Source organism: Colius striatus, chromosome 4 (assembly GCF_028858725.1).
Source record: "Colius striatus isolate bColStr4 chromosome 4, bColStr4.1.hap1, whole genome shotgun sequence".
NCBI lineage: Eukaryota > Metazoa > Chordata > Aves > Coliiformes > Coliidae > Colius > Colius striatus.
This window is the reverse complement of record NC_084762.1, coordinates 54765865-54779213: the sequence shown is the minus strand read 5'-3', so window position 1 is coordinate 54779213 and position 13349 is coordinate 54765865. Positions and strand designations below refer to the sequence as shown.

Below are 13349 nucleotides of genomic sequence, written 5' to 3'. Positions count from 1 at the left end.
ATCTACCTATCTACTTTTTAGATTCAGGCTTCAGATTATAGTAAATTTCTTGTGTAACAAGATCTGTGCATCATTGTAATCATCACAGATCTAGTAACTAATGGACGACAAAAAATATATACTGGGGAGATTCTCCCTCCTGTTAAAATGATATCAATTTGAATAAACAACTTGATTTGGAAATTCAAATAATTTAACATGCATAGTGTGGTTATCAGTAAAGCACAGTGAAATACGAGGGCCAACTAATCATCAGTACAATACAATAGGCTGCAGTGATTGTGCCACAGGTCTTTGCTATGAAGATCCAACATAAGCTTAAAAGGCTTCTGCGAGCAGCAAGACTTTTTGAAGAAGGAGCACTGTAGGGTGCGCACTGTGGATACAAGTCTGAATTTTTTATGGGAATCTTCAGCTTTATACAATGAAAAAAAATCCATGCTGGTTTACAATAAATATTTTCTAAGACACTAAGGCAACCCAAAACACTATTATACTCTCACATAATAGGATACCTGCTCTGAGTCTGAGTCACAAAAAAATTCAGAAAGCTCCAAGCTCATGTACTTTGCTCAGTCATTTGAAAAGTACCGAGATGCAATTAGGATTGAAAATTAAGTTTCCACTACTGTTTGACTCCCTTCTGTGAAATGTGAGAACTTTTCCTATGTTCTCAGCCTGCCTTGAGATTAGAGCTACAGATCCTGTATTTGATAAAGACCCTGCAAGAAAGTATTGGAACAATTCAAACCGTAAAAGTCAGTTTGCAGACAAAATTCCACCTGCTGGCAGAACATTTGATGTACTCACCCTTATTTAGGGCTATGTCTAAACCCACAGATTACTGCACAAAGCATAATCATAACTATAATTACCACAGCTGGCTTTACAACAAATTTATTCTACAAATATATAACATATGGTTATGAATACTTCTGAACAAGTATCAGAGTTCATTTACCTTGTTTTTTATTTTATAATTTATAATTCCTCTGCATATTTTAGTTAATAAAATATCATATTAATAATTTATCTTATTTAAATATTGCTCAATACGTACTATTAATTCTTAAGAACTATTCTTAGTTAGTATAAAGATTAAATTTAAAATTTATCTGCTTCTTAAACTCCCAAAACAGTTGCACATACACAAATGCACATTCAAAACGGCTAAGATACAGTATTTTTCATAAATTCAGAGTGAATTATCAATAAGGACTTTAAAAAGCAGATTATGTTGGACCAAAGATGTATAATCCAAAATTTAACACCATGAAACGTTCTACTCTATGTCCATTTATACCTTTTGGCTTTCCCAAACTCTCTTTTTGTCCATTGAAGTATTTGAACCTGACCATAAATAGCCAAAAGATTAATGCATAATTGTAATTAAGACGTTGTCTCAGAAAAAAAAAAAAAAAAAGAAAAAAAAAAAGAAAAAGCCCAGTGTTCCTACCAGCTTTCAATACACCTTTGAATGTGTCTCAATTTCTAGTAATATCTTTTTCTCACGTGTTGAAATTTAAGCAGTCTAATTTAAATCCCATTGTGAGATTTACCAAATTAATGCATATCAAACAAACAAAAAAAAAGTGGTAGGATTATAAAAGATTAAAATCTGATCACTGTTGCACAATCAAAGATTAAAAGTGCTATAAATACAACTATTAGCCTGTACATATGAGAGGTGGTATGACGAAGGATGAGAAGAATGAAGCATGATTTGCAGCAGAAATTTCCAACACGAAACCAATGCACAAAAGCCCTCTGAGGAATAGTGCAGTGATCTAATCTTTCAGCTTGCACTAACTTGTTCATTAGAACTTTGTCGTTATTAACTCTTCCTTTTTATACCTGAATGACATATGTCTCATGATCTGTCACGTAATAGAATGGTGTATGAAATACAGAGTGGCTTTGAATTGGCGAAGTAAGTTTTAGAAAAGCAATCTTTCAAATTTAACATTACTACATTATTTTAAAAATGCAGGTACAAATTCTATGGAGCTATGCAAGATTTAAAGATTTCTTTGTTAATTTTGTCATTTCTAGGATTTCTTTTCTGAAATAGAGGATTTCCTATTTCTGAAGGTACTTAAGAAGAGTCAAAAAGTCAAATATAACGGAAGTACATGATACTTCCAGCAAAGCTGAATACCAAGGGAACCAGCCTACTATAAAGCACTCAAATAGACGTGGCTTCTCTAGGAAGAATCTTCTTAATACACTGTTACTTTAAATCTGTACTGGATAACAACTTAAGGAGCAGAGTACCCTTGGAAAAAACATTCAGAGAATAAAAGGAAGACAAATAGTTTTGTTGCTGACTTCAAATAGGATGAAAGCCAAACAAACAACAATAGTTCAAATTATACCTTTTAAAATTAACATGACCTCACACAGCTAGAAAGATATAGTGCTGCTGAAACTTAATAGCTATAAGCCACAAAAAGAAATGTTAGAATACATAAAGCTAAAATCTGCATGATAAAATAATCACCCTTAAGACAGAAAAGCCTATCTGAGAACAGTAATTACAGTAAACTTATGAAGAAGAGACTGCACTAAGGTCTTAGTTGCTTGCCATGCTAGAAGTTACAGTTATATTTTTGTGGGAATAATAATGATATAACTGATATCAGCATATTGCTATCAGTGTACACTCTCAAAAACTGCAAAAGACAAAAAGTAGACTAAAAAACAGAAAAGCTCACCACTTCTTCATGCCTGCATTTTCTCACATTAATTCCATTAATCTGTTATTAAAAAGATAAAGAGAAGACTTACTCTACGTTTCATAAGTATATATTTCATTTCACTTTTCTAGAAAAATATAAAGAAAAGAACTTGCAATTTTACTCACCTGTAGAATTGCATCTCCTATAAACAGCAAACCTGAAAGTTCCGCTGTAAACAAAAAGTATATTTTTCACACATTTTGTACAAACCATCCTACATTTCTTGTATATATAATCCTATTGTTTTTATATACCTTTTAGAAATTTAAACAAAAACCTAATAAAAATCCCAACATATAACTTTCAAAGGAATTATTTGGATTTTTTTCAGTCCCAAAATACTGAGATATTAGTTTAACAATGAAATACTCTATCCAGTCCAAGTACGAGACTATGAAACCACTTCCACCAGTTACTATCACCTTTCAGGCCATTAGGGTGAGGTAAGGCATAGTTTTCTGACTAGAAAATAACTGTAGGACTAGGTCCTATTTGCCTGTAAAAGATAATTTCTTATAAACTCTGAGGAAAAAAACAACATGGAGGCTCCAGAGCTACTTATGAATGACAAATTTAACTTGTAAACTTTTACTGACTTTAATAGGTCTCACAAAGACAGTTTAAAGTAATGGATTGTTAATTTTGACCAGTGTGTTCTTCTCTTATGCTAGCTATAAAGAAACAAGTAACTCCTAACATGAGAACTAAGGAATGCTAAAAGATGATATGGGATTATTTCTATTGTATTTCAAAACATCATAGAAGACACTTTCTAGAAAAGATTAGAATTGGACTTCAGTCAAAAAATTTACTTATTTACATACAACTGGCACAAATTATGACACTCAATTATATGTCTAAAGAAGCGGTCTTATTAGTTAGATGTAACAAAGGGTCCTTGAATTACTGGAAAATAGACATTCTCTTTGTTTTTTTTTTACCTAGATAAATGCATATATCATTTTTTTTTCTTCAGACACTGGGCTTGCATGTACTAACACTTCATATATGACTTAATGTGCTAGGCTAAGCACCTTAATATGCATTAATGGTTTCAAGAACTGCATTAAAGACCACACTCTTGGTTAGAAGATCAAAAAAAAAAAAAGCTGGAGTCAACTAGGAGGAGGACAGAACCAAGTCTGAAGAATTTAGAGGTACAGGTTCTCAGTCAGATAGCATTTTGTGTATCAAAAATCTCGTTACAGACACATGGCATGACACTTTCTACACCATAAGACAGTAGTCTCCTAACCAAGTGTTGTCTCTCAAAACTAGCTCTCTAAAAATCAGCAGTATTTTTACTGAAAGTAGTAATGGAGATTAAATCCCAACTATATATTGAAGTTAGAAGTAATGACTCAGCCACTGCAGAAAAAAATAATGACAAAAACAAACCAGTGTGCACTTTTGTGTGCTCAATTAAATTTTAATTATTTTTCTTATTTTTCCTGCAGTGCTTAATAGCATTTTAATAGGTAGTGTAGGTAATGGATACCACATTATTACATATTACAGACTTATATGTATACTGAAAAGACCAGAGTCACAATTTTAACTTCCCGAGGTTAACCTTACTGCCTTCCTTAGGGGCTCATTCCATGGCTACTCTGTAGCTTCCCCATATACAACTTTCACATTTTTCAGAGTTGGCTTTCAGTTCTCAGTATGCTGATTCCCCTGCATCTCTCTTTATCTGTGTGGGTAAATATAAGACTTTTTTATGCTGGCACATTTTAATTGTGCAGAAGTAGCATCCTAGAATTATTGTATTACAAATGGAGGGAAATACTGCCAAGTTCAGCTTCTGACCTCACACAAATGTACACAAACAAACACAAACATAACAGAGATATTAAATATATCATAGTAGTACCGATTCAATGTTTAACCATTATCCTTATTCCTAGAACATATTTTTTCATTCCAATTATTTCAAAGAATCACCAGTTAAAAACAATACATCACCTCTGCTTGTATTAAAAATAAGTATGGTTAAAACCTCATGCAGTACTAGTTTTGCTATGTATAACTTGCTGCAAAGGATTACACAGCACAGCATCTAATGATGAAATAACACAGGAGTTTTATCAAGGTTCTGATACCGCTCACCTCTGAGTACTACTATACTAACTAGTATAAAAAGACATGCATTCTCTTCCTGTGTTACCATGTTTTAATACCTAAACATCTGATCTGCTACAGCTTCCTAGCAATAACCATTTCGAAAAAAAGGCCACAAAAATCATTATCTTTGTTAAATTTGTTAAACATTTTCATTCTCTAAATACCTCCTTATTTATCTCTTTAAAATAATGGTTTACAAGAACTATTTTTATTAAAAAAATATATGTTGAAGACTGTTTATGAACTATTCCAAATGTAAACTATACACTTTTTCAGACAACAGTTCTGAGAGGGATTATAATGACAACGATATATAAGTGGTACACCAATAGTGTTTGTTTAACACCTCCTGAAGAATCTCAAGACTTGATACACATTACTTTAAGGAGCATGTCAAAACAGTATACTATTCTGACACTCACCTCTTTGTTCTTTGGAAATCTTAGAAATGACCACTGGAATATTATGTTCTGCTCCACCCTGAGAACAGAATAAATGGCAATCTTATCAGTCACCAGAAATATCTTTCTCCTTAAAATTGTATTTTACCCTTTCTCTAACTCTAGTTTTCAGAAAGACTGACAAAAAATGTCTGATTCTGCAATTCTTTTTATTAAAAAAAAAGATAAATATAGATGAATAGATTAATTCCTTATTGCCTTTCATAAAGAAGTTCTCAGTTGCCATCATCAATTCAGAAAATTAATTGAATGTTGTTCAGAACTCTACAGGGCTTGAAGAAAAAGCACATCAGTTTTCGTGAATTCTGGACAGCTTAATGTAAAAGCAAAATGGCCATCACACAACAATGGCAGCTGCATTGTGACTGCTTAGGTTTCATGCTGGCAAGAAACAGGTAAACAAAAGCATAAGAAAAGCAGCTTTGGACTTCCCATCTCAAAAGCAGCCTTTATTTGTTTCCATTTCTGTCGCACAAGCACAAAGAGTGAGCAAAGCAGTGGGATAAGTAACAAGGAACAGAAAAAGAAACACCAAGAAATGGAACAGTAGGTGTTCAATAAATGGGGGAAAATAAAGGAAAACTGGACAGTAATTCAACAGTTAGTAATTCAATGCTGTTGCTTCATTTAGTTTGTCTTGTTGGGACTGGAAATGTTCATGGTGCTTAAGAATAAAGTATTAAAAAAAAATCTTAAAAACTAAACTCATAGGAAGGAAAATATACACAGAGACATAAAAATGTGTTCCTCTGTTAAAATCAAACTGTTAGCCTGAATGCAACCTGTACAAATTGAAATAATCAGAAATATCAGTCTGCCACACTGTTATTTTGCCTAAGAATCCTGGTTAAGTGTTTGCTTACTCTTCTCTGTAGCAATCAGATTTTTCTTTGGAAATAATGGCTTTCTTAAGTCCAGGCATCCAGTATTGAGGTGTAGTATTTTGATGGTCTAAGGAACAGTACATATCCCTTCTTCATGTAAGAACCAATTGTTTGAAACTGAACAGACTCCTGCACTCAACAATTATTTCTGTCATGCAATAAAGATAAACTTCCTGTGAAACTATAACATTTTAAATAGGATTAATGTTCTTTCTGGTAGTGGCTATCCATGCAAATGGTCCTAAAAACACTGAGTTAATAGGAATCTCAGTAATATTGCAACAATTATATGTCTACAAGAAAAGATGCACATCACAAAATGTGTGTTGACAAGCAGAGAACATACTGATATTTGTAGCATGGACTGAATATTCATGAAGACACCGAGACTTTACTTCAGTCAGGCTTAGAGATCTATTCAGACTGAATAAATTGTAGCATTTTAACTTGTTGAATATCTTCCAATGTTTTTCACCAGAGACTCAGCAATAGTAAGAGTTAGCTTCACTTAAAATAAGTTTAGGCTCACTAAATTTATAAGACTTAACCTATACCTTCCAGATTTTTCTTTAGTCATATGTACATTGAATTTTTCACAAATTTTTCAAACAAACGGGGAAAAAAAAAAAAAAGTGTCAATTTCCTTACTAAGTCTCCAATGTTACACAGAGATTGCACTATCCAGGACACTTGAAGCTTAGCAAAGTAGTATAGGGTTTAAAGGTCAGCATAGACTACACAGGCCCTTCTTTCTCAGTAAAACCGCCTCCCTTTCTCCTTAGATACAGCTCTCCAGTAAAGAGCTAAATTACTGTTATCATTAAGCCAGTCTGCAATGTACACAACATGATTATCCTATCTCACTCACTATAGCTACCTAAATCCATTTACACTGCAGATTTGAAGATGCATTAGGTAATCTCATTGAAGGAAATGATCTCGTCTCACTGCATCAGCCTGGCCTGTGTGAAGGATTCCTTTTAAATTAATAATAGGAGATTCTGCCTGCTATTCTAAGAAACAAAAAAATCAAAAGGTGAAAGAGAAAATAGCTGACCACCAATGACTTTATATTGAGTTATTAGCAACGGGCAGCAAGCTAAAAAGGCTATATATATTCTGCAACATCTTGTTGAATGCTACTTCAGATTGACACTGCAGCTTTGCACCTTGCATCCTTCATACAAGCAGAGGAAAAAAACATAAGCCCATCTAAATTTTGGTTTTATAGGCCCAGAAGGTAGTCTACTGAAGAAATCTTTGGGAACACAGGCCACTTTTACATGGTTTGAAATTTTCCCTCCCTCTAGTGTGGACATGTAGTTATAACCTCAGACCAGGAGAGGGAACAAAAATGTATCAAGTAATGGTATTGAAGTCTTAACAACTCAGATCTCTAGCAGACTCTAACATTGATCTTTGTAATACAAATTTTCTTTGTCATTAAGAAAGACAGGCAAGGATGAGCCTGGAATAAAGGTAGCTTCCCACCTGCTAGGAGAGGCAGAGGAAGCTCTAATAACTGCCAACTGTTTAAAACTCATAGTCCTAGATGTTGGCCATTAGTAGTGGGAGGTCACTCACCTCTCCTTTCAAAATGTTGCATAATGCAGTTATAAAGATTTTTTCTTATCCCAAGTTTTCTGTATTAGGGTTTTTTCTGAAGTTTTAGTCATTTAAAAAATAGTGTAACTGAAACTAGTAACTGTTACTGACAAATGCTCCTTTGGCTCCTAGTAAGAAAAGAACTACTTTTTTTTTCTAAGCACAGAAAGTCTACACGAAACTAGTCTAGTTGTTGGACTTCAGCATCCTCAAAGTGAGACAATGAAGGGGCCATTTTTATTGTATACTAAAAGGTAACTTTACTCCACTAATGAAAATGGGTCTATTTGCTTTAAGGTGTAGTGGCACAATATAGCTCATAGCTATGAGAATAAACTGTCTTCCCAACTGAGAAAGAGTGACTTTATAATATATGTTGCCTATTGGAAGCAGTCCATGTAAAGCTCTGAATTGTTCAAGGACTGTCTTACAGAAAATCCAAAACTCTTCAGAGAGTCGTGCTAGCAATTAAACAATACGGACAAAAATGTGACAATGTCAACTGACACTTTTAACCTTTTTTTTTCCAATAGAATAGCATAGCTGGAACCAATATGACACTTTCAAAATGAATTCAACACCAACTTCTGCAAATATACAAGCTTTTAAAGAAGAAAAGATGAATTTTTAAATTAAAAGTTAGATGATTCATCTAATAATTAAAACTTTCTAGTATATTTCTTTTTTATTGTTTTAATTTAAAACAGAAAACATGCTAATGAAAAAATCACAGAATTAATGAAGAGGGAGGGAATAATCTATGTACATAGACATGAGCAGAAAGGGTGCACGTGCTTGCTTTAGAGGTTTTTTTTTTATTGAAGTTAAACTTTGAAAAGTCAACTGAATCTCAGCAGATCTGCAATGCTGTAAATCATTTAAAAAGAATGATCAAAACCAAAGCAGGAACATGGCACTGTACAGAGTCCTGGTAGCCAAGAGTCAGACCCTAAAAGCAAACTGTAATTTATTTAATGAACTATCAATTTTATTGCCTATTTCAACATGAACACTACACTAATTATTTAGAAACATGATGTCTCAGAAGTTATACACTTTGCAGCTTCTTGCGTATTCCTCTGCATCTCAAGCTTGTCAGAGCTGTGACAAATGACTGAAATACTACATTATATTTATGAATTCTTACATCTAACTCCATGCCTACTCCTTCACACACAGAGGTTTATTACTGAGGGTTCTAAAGAGACTTCAGAAATCAGAAAATAATTACTTCTGATGAGAGTAAAAAGAGATCAGTTCTATTCCAAATTGAATCACACTTTGACCATTAACGTCAGTAAAATGAAGTACTACAAAACATAAATCAGAGGTTTTTTGTTCTTTCAAAACTTCAAAGATCGGATTATAAGAAATTTCCTTACAGGGCTTAAGTTCAGATCTTGTGGAAAAAATCAATCTCACAAGCAGGTTTTTTTTAAATAGCTACCTGAATCTTTGGTTTTTACAAAAATAGTTGGAGCACTCAGATTACAATACAAAAGAAGATAGTTCTCCTCATGGATAAGTCAACCAAAGACAACCAGACAGTTTCACTTTGGAATTATTACCATTTTGACCTGCTCTTCGTGAAAAAAAGAAAACAAATTTCAAGTGTCTAGAACAGTTATAGTGTGATAACACACTACCAAAATTAACTCAAAAAAAAAGATAAAAAGTAACAGTAAATTGGTATTTAAGTGAATACAAAGACAGGCATGATAATGCCCTAGAGCTGAATACCCAAACTAGATGAATGCATATCAAAGCACAAGCAAATGTTTTAAAGTGAGGGTAATTACTCATTGTATTGCTATAACTCAGATCTCGGATAAACTGCATCCTTTGATATATATCTGTAGTGGGTCTGGGATGGTAGTGATTTTCCACAGCAGCTCCTGCAGTGCTGTGCTTACTGTTGATATCAATATTATGACTACCGCTTGCACAGCATCAGGGCTGTCCCTCCAGCATTCCTTCCCCCACCTTCACCAATAGCTGTGGGTGGGCATGATCTTGGGAGGGACCATGGCCAGGACAGCTGACCCAGGCTGACCAAGGAGATATTCCATACCATATGACGTCAGCTCAGTAATATAAACTGGGGGAAAGGAGCAGGAAGGGGAGGCGAGATTCATTTCTGGCCTTCCCAAAGCAACCGCTACGCGTACTGAAGCCCTGCTTCTCGGGAGGTGGCCGGACATCGCTGCTGATGGGAAGTAGAGAGTAACAGCTTTATCTGCTTTTGCTTTGCTCCCCGCACGCGCGGCTTTGCTGTTTCTTTATTAAACTGCTTTTATCTCAACCCACGAGACTCCCATCTTATTTTCTCCCCTTCCCTGGCTTGCTGAGGAGGTGGGGGATAAAGCGATGTGGTGGGCACCTGGCATCCAGCCAGGCTCAAACTACCACAATATCACTGCCAGAAATTCATCAGTTAACCCCCATCTTTAAATAATCTGAGAGAAGCAGGACAAAAGTAACTACTGTAGTATGTGGGATTACGGGAATTACCAAAACAAGGAGGAAAGGCCTCAGTCTTCCTCACTGCTACAGGGTGATTTGTAGACCTCTACTTTAAGGAATTATTGCAAAATAATTAAATTTCTATAAAAACTAAAAATAAACCAACAAACATAATTCCTTCACCGAAGGTCAAGAACCTCCCAAAACTAAACAACGTAACAAACTATTATTCATCTGCAAGAGGAAGTATACCATTATTGAACCATGTATTTTAAAACAGAAAACTGGCACTTTTCAGAATATTTGAAATTCGCAGACACTTCACAGCTCACCTAAAAATTCCATTTCAGTGAGTCTTCATAAAGTTTGCTATCAAACTATAAAAAGGATAAATTCCAGTTCTAAGTTGTTTCTTACTGCTGGCTTAACATCATACTAGAAGATTATATTGATTATTTACTTTAGACTGTGTTTGTTATCCAATTTCTTATCCATATTTCTTTTTAAGAATTTAAGAGTACTAATAAATGGATCTAACAAGAGAATTCAAACATCCATTAATTTTTAGAAATGAATTATTTTTAAAAAAAAAATCATATTACTTGATACATACTGACAAAATATCCCATACCATAGAATTCTACTCTTCATTCTCATTATCTAATCAACACCATTCAAGTAAATTTGAACTTTCTTTCTCGATAGCAATGTCTTTTCCATTTCATGGTATCAGTTAAAGGGATTCCATCACCTGATTGTTAGTTATTCCAAAAGTTAAAACCCAAATTTATGTAGCTTCATCTTTCGACTTAGAATACTTTTGATAAAAATATCTATGCAATTAAAAAAAAAAAAAACCTAGAAAATGTGTCTAAATATTTTAATTTAGAGCCTTCATTTGTAAATTATATAGCAGTTGCTTCCATTACACTTGATAGTTTTTTTCTTCTATTGAAACAGGATCTCATTACAATCAAATAAAAAAATCTCTTCTATGCTGAATTCACAACGTATTTTGTCACTTTTAAATAGTTCTGCACCTTCCGCAAATACTTTTTAGAACACTGAATATCTTGCTTTAAAAATTTAAGAATATTTTTTTCTTCTAATTTAACACAGACCGTTGCAAATCTATTTTGCAATTTATATTTCTGCATTATATTTTTCTATATGAAATGTACCTGATACTTAAATAATGTGAGTTTGCAAGTACTTTTAATTCAAAATGATAATACATTGTAAGGTATAAATAAAAAATCAATTTTAGTGACTATGGATGAGATCTGCTTTCCAAATCTCAGAAGCTCTTACTGTAATCAGTTATTTCTTACCACCAGCTAAATAAAACCACATTCATTCATATACTTGATTTTACAACCTACAATGATAGTGGAATAAAATAATTTGTGTGCTGTTGACTGAACTCATGAGAAACTTTGGCCATAAAACATCAATTTTTTTCCTTGAATAGAGTTCTTTATCGGGTCAACAGGATAACAGCAAGTGTACTAAGACATATTTTAAGAACTACTATTCCTAGTCAGCAATATTCTTATCAATGATGACCTCAATGCACACTAATCCCACTTTTGAGTCACTTCTTATGAGTACAGTACTAGCAGATGTTCACAGAAAGTCTATACTTTCACTTTCTATGCCTAATTTAAGCCTCTTTGCATTTATGTGAAGTATAGCTCACTTTTCTATTGCTATCTCGAGACTAAGGACTGCTGCATTTAGAAGATAAAATAACGTTGTGTTTTCTACACCAAGATTCAGAGCTAAGGTAAGGATTGAAAAATCATACATTATGATGAAAAAAATTATGAACCCTTCCTCCCTCTCCTAATCCCTGTGGCCTTCAGAAAGACTTAGAGAATCCCAGAATCACATCATGATCGAGGTTGGAAGGGACCTCTAGAGATCATATAGTCCAAACCCCCTGCTAAACCAGGTCCGCCTAGATGAATTCGCACAAGAACACTTCCAGGAAGGTTATGAAAACCTCCAGAGAAGAAGACTCCACAACTTCCCTGGGCAGTCTGTGCCAGGGCTCCCTCACCCTCACAGTACAGAAGTTCTTCCTTAACTGGAAATTTTCATGTTCCTGCTTTTATGCATTACTCCTCGTCTTATCACTAGACACTATAGAAAAAAGTCTTCCCCATCCTCTTGACATCCACCTTTCAAATACTTTTAAGAATGAATGAGTTTCCCCCTCAGTCTCCTCCAGGCTGAATAGCCACAGATCCTGTAGCCTTTCCTCATAGAAAAATGTTTCAGTCCCCTGATCATATTGGTTGACCTGCGCTGTACTCTTTTCAGAACCTCACTGTCCATCTTGAGCTGTGGAGCCCAGAAATGTACACAGTAGCACAGATGAGGCTTCACTAGGGCCAAGGTGAAATCCTGCTTGACCAAACTGATAGCCTTCTATGAGAGCATAACTGGTTGGCTAGATGAGGAAAGAGCAGCAGATGTCATCTACCTTGACTTCAGCAAGGCTTTTGACACTGTCACCCATAACATCCTCATCAGAAAGCTCAGATAATATGGCTTGGATGAGCTGACAGTGAGGTGGATTGAGAGCTGGCTGAATGACAGAGCCCAGAGGGTGGTGATCAATGGCACAGAATCAAGTTGGAGACCTGTGGCCAGTGGAGTTCCACAGGATCAGTTCTGGAGCCAGTCTTGTTCAATATCTTCATCAGTAACCTGGATGAGGGGACGGAGTGTACCCTCAGCAAGTTTGCTGATGACACCAAACTGGGAGGACTGGCTGATTCCCCAGAAGGCTGTGCTGCCATTCAGCGGGATCTCGACCAGCTTGAGAGTTGGGCAGAGAGGAACCTCATGAGGTTCAACAAGGACAAGTGCAGAGTCCTGCATCTGGGAAGGAACAACCCCATGCACCAGTACAGGCTGGGGATTGACCTGCTGGAGAGCAGCTCTGCAGAGAGAGACCTGGGAGTCCTGATTGATAATAAAGTAAACATGAGTCAACAATGTGCCCTTGTGGCTAAGAAGGCCAATGGCATCCTGGGATGTATCAAGAAGTGTGGCCAGCAGGT

General features: G+C 35.0%; 1 protein-coding gene across 1 annotated transcript in view; it reads right to left on the bottom strand.

Annotated features, from left to right (window-relative positions):
- SNTG1 (syntrophin gamma 1) overlaps window positions 1–13349 on the bottom strand; it is a 156304-nt gene that overhangs the window by 123642 nt on the left and 19313 nt on the right. The window contains exons 5-7 of the mRNA XM_061995878.1: window positions 5288–5345; window positions 2864–2907; window positions 2715–2756 (exon numbers count right to left, since the gene is read on the bottom strand). Coding sequence (XP_061851862.1) covers window positions 2715–2756; window positions 2864–2907; window positions 5288–5345 — 144 coding nt within the window. The remainder of the gene's footprint in view (window positions 1–2714; window positions 2757–2863; window positions 2908–5287; window positions 5346–13349) is intronic.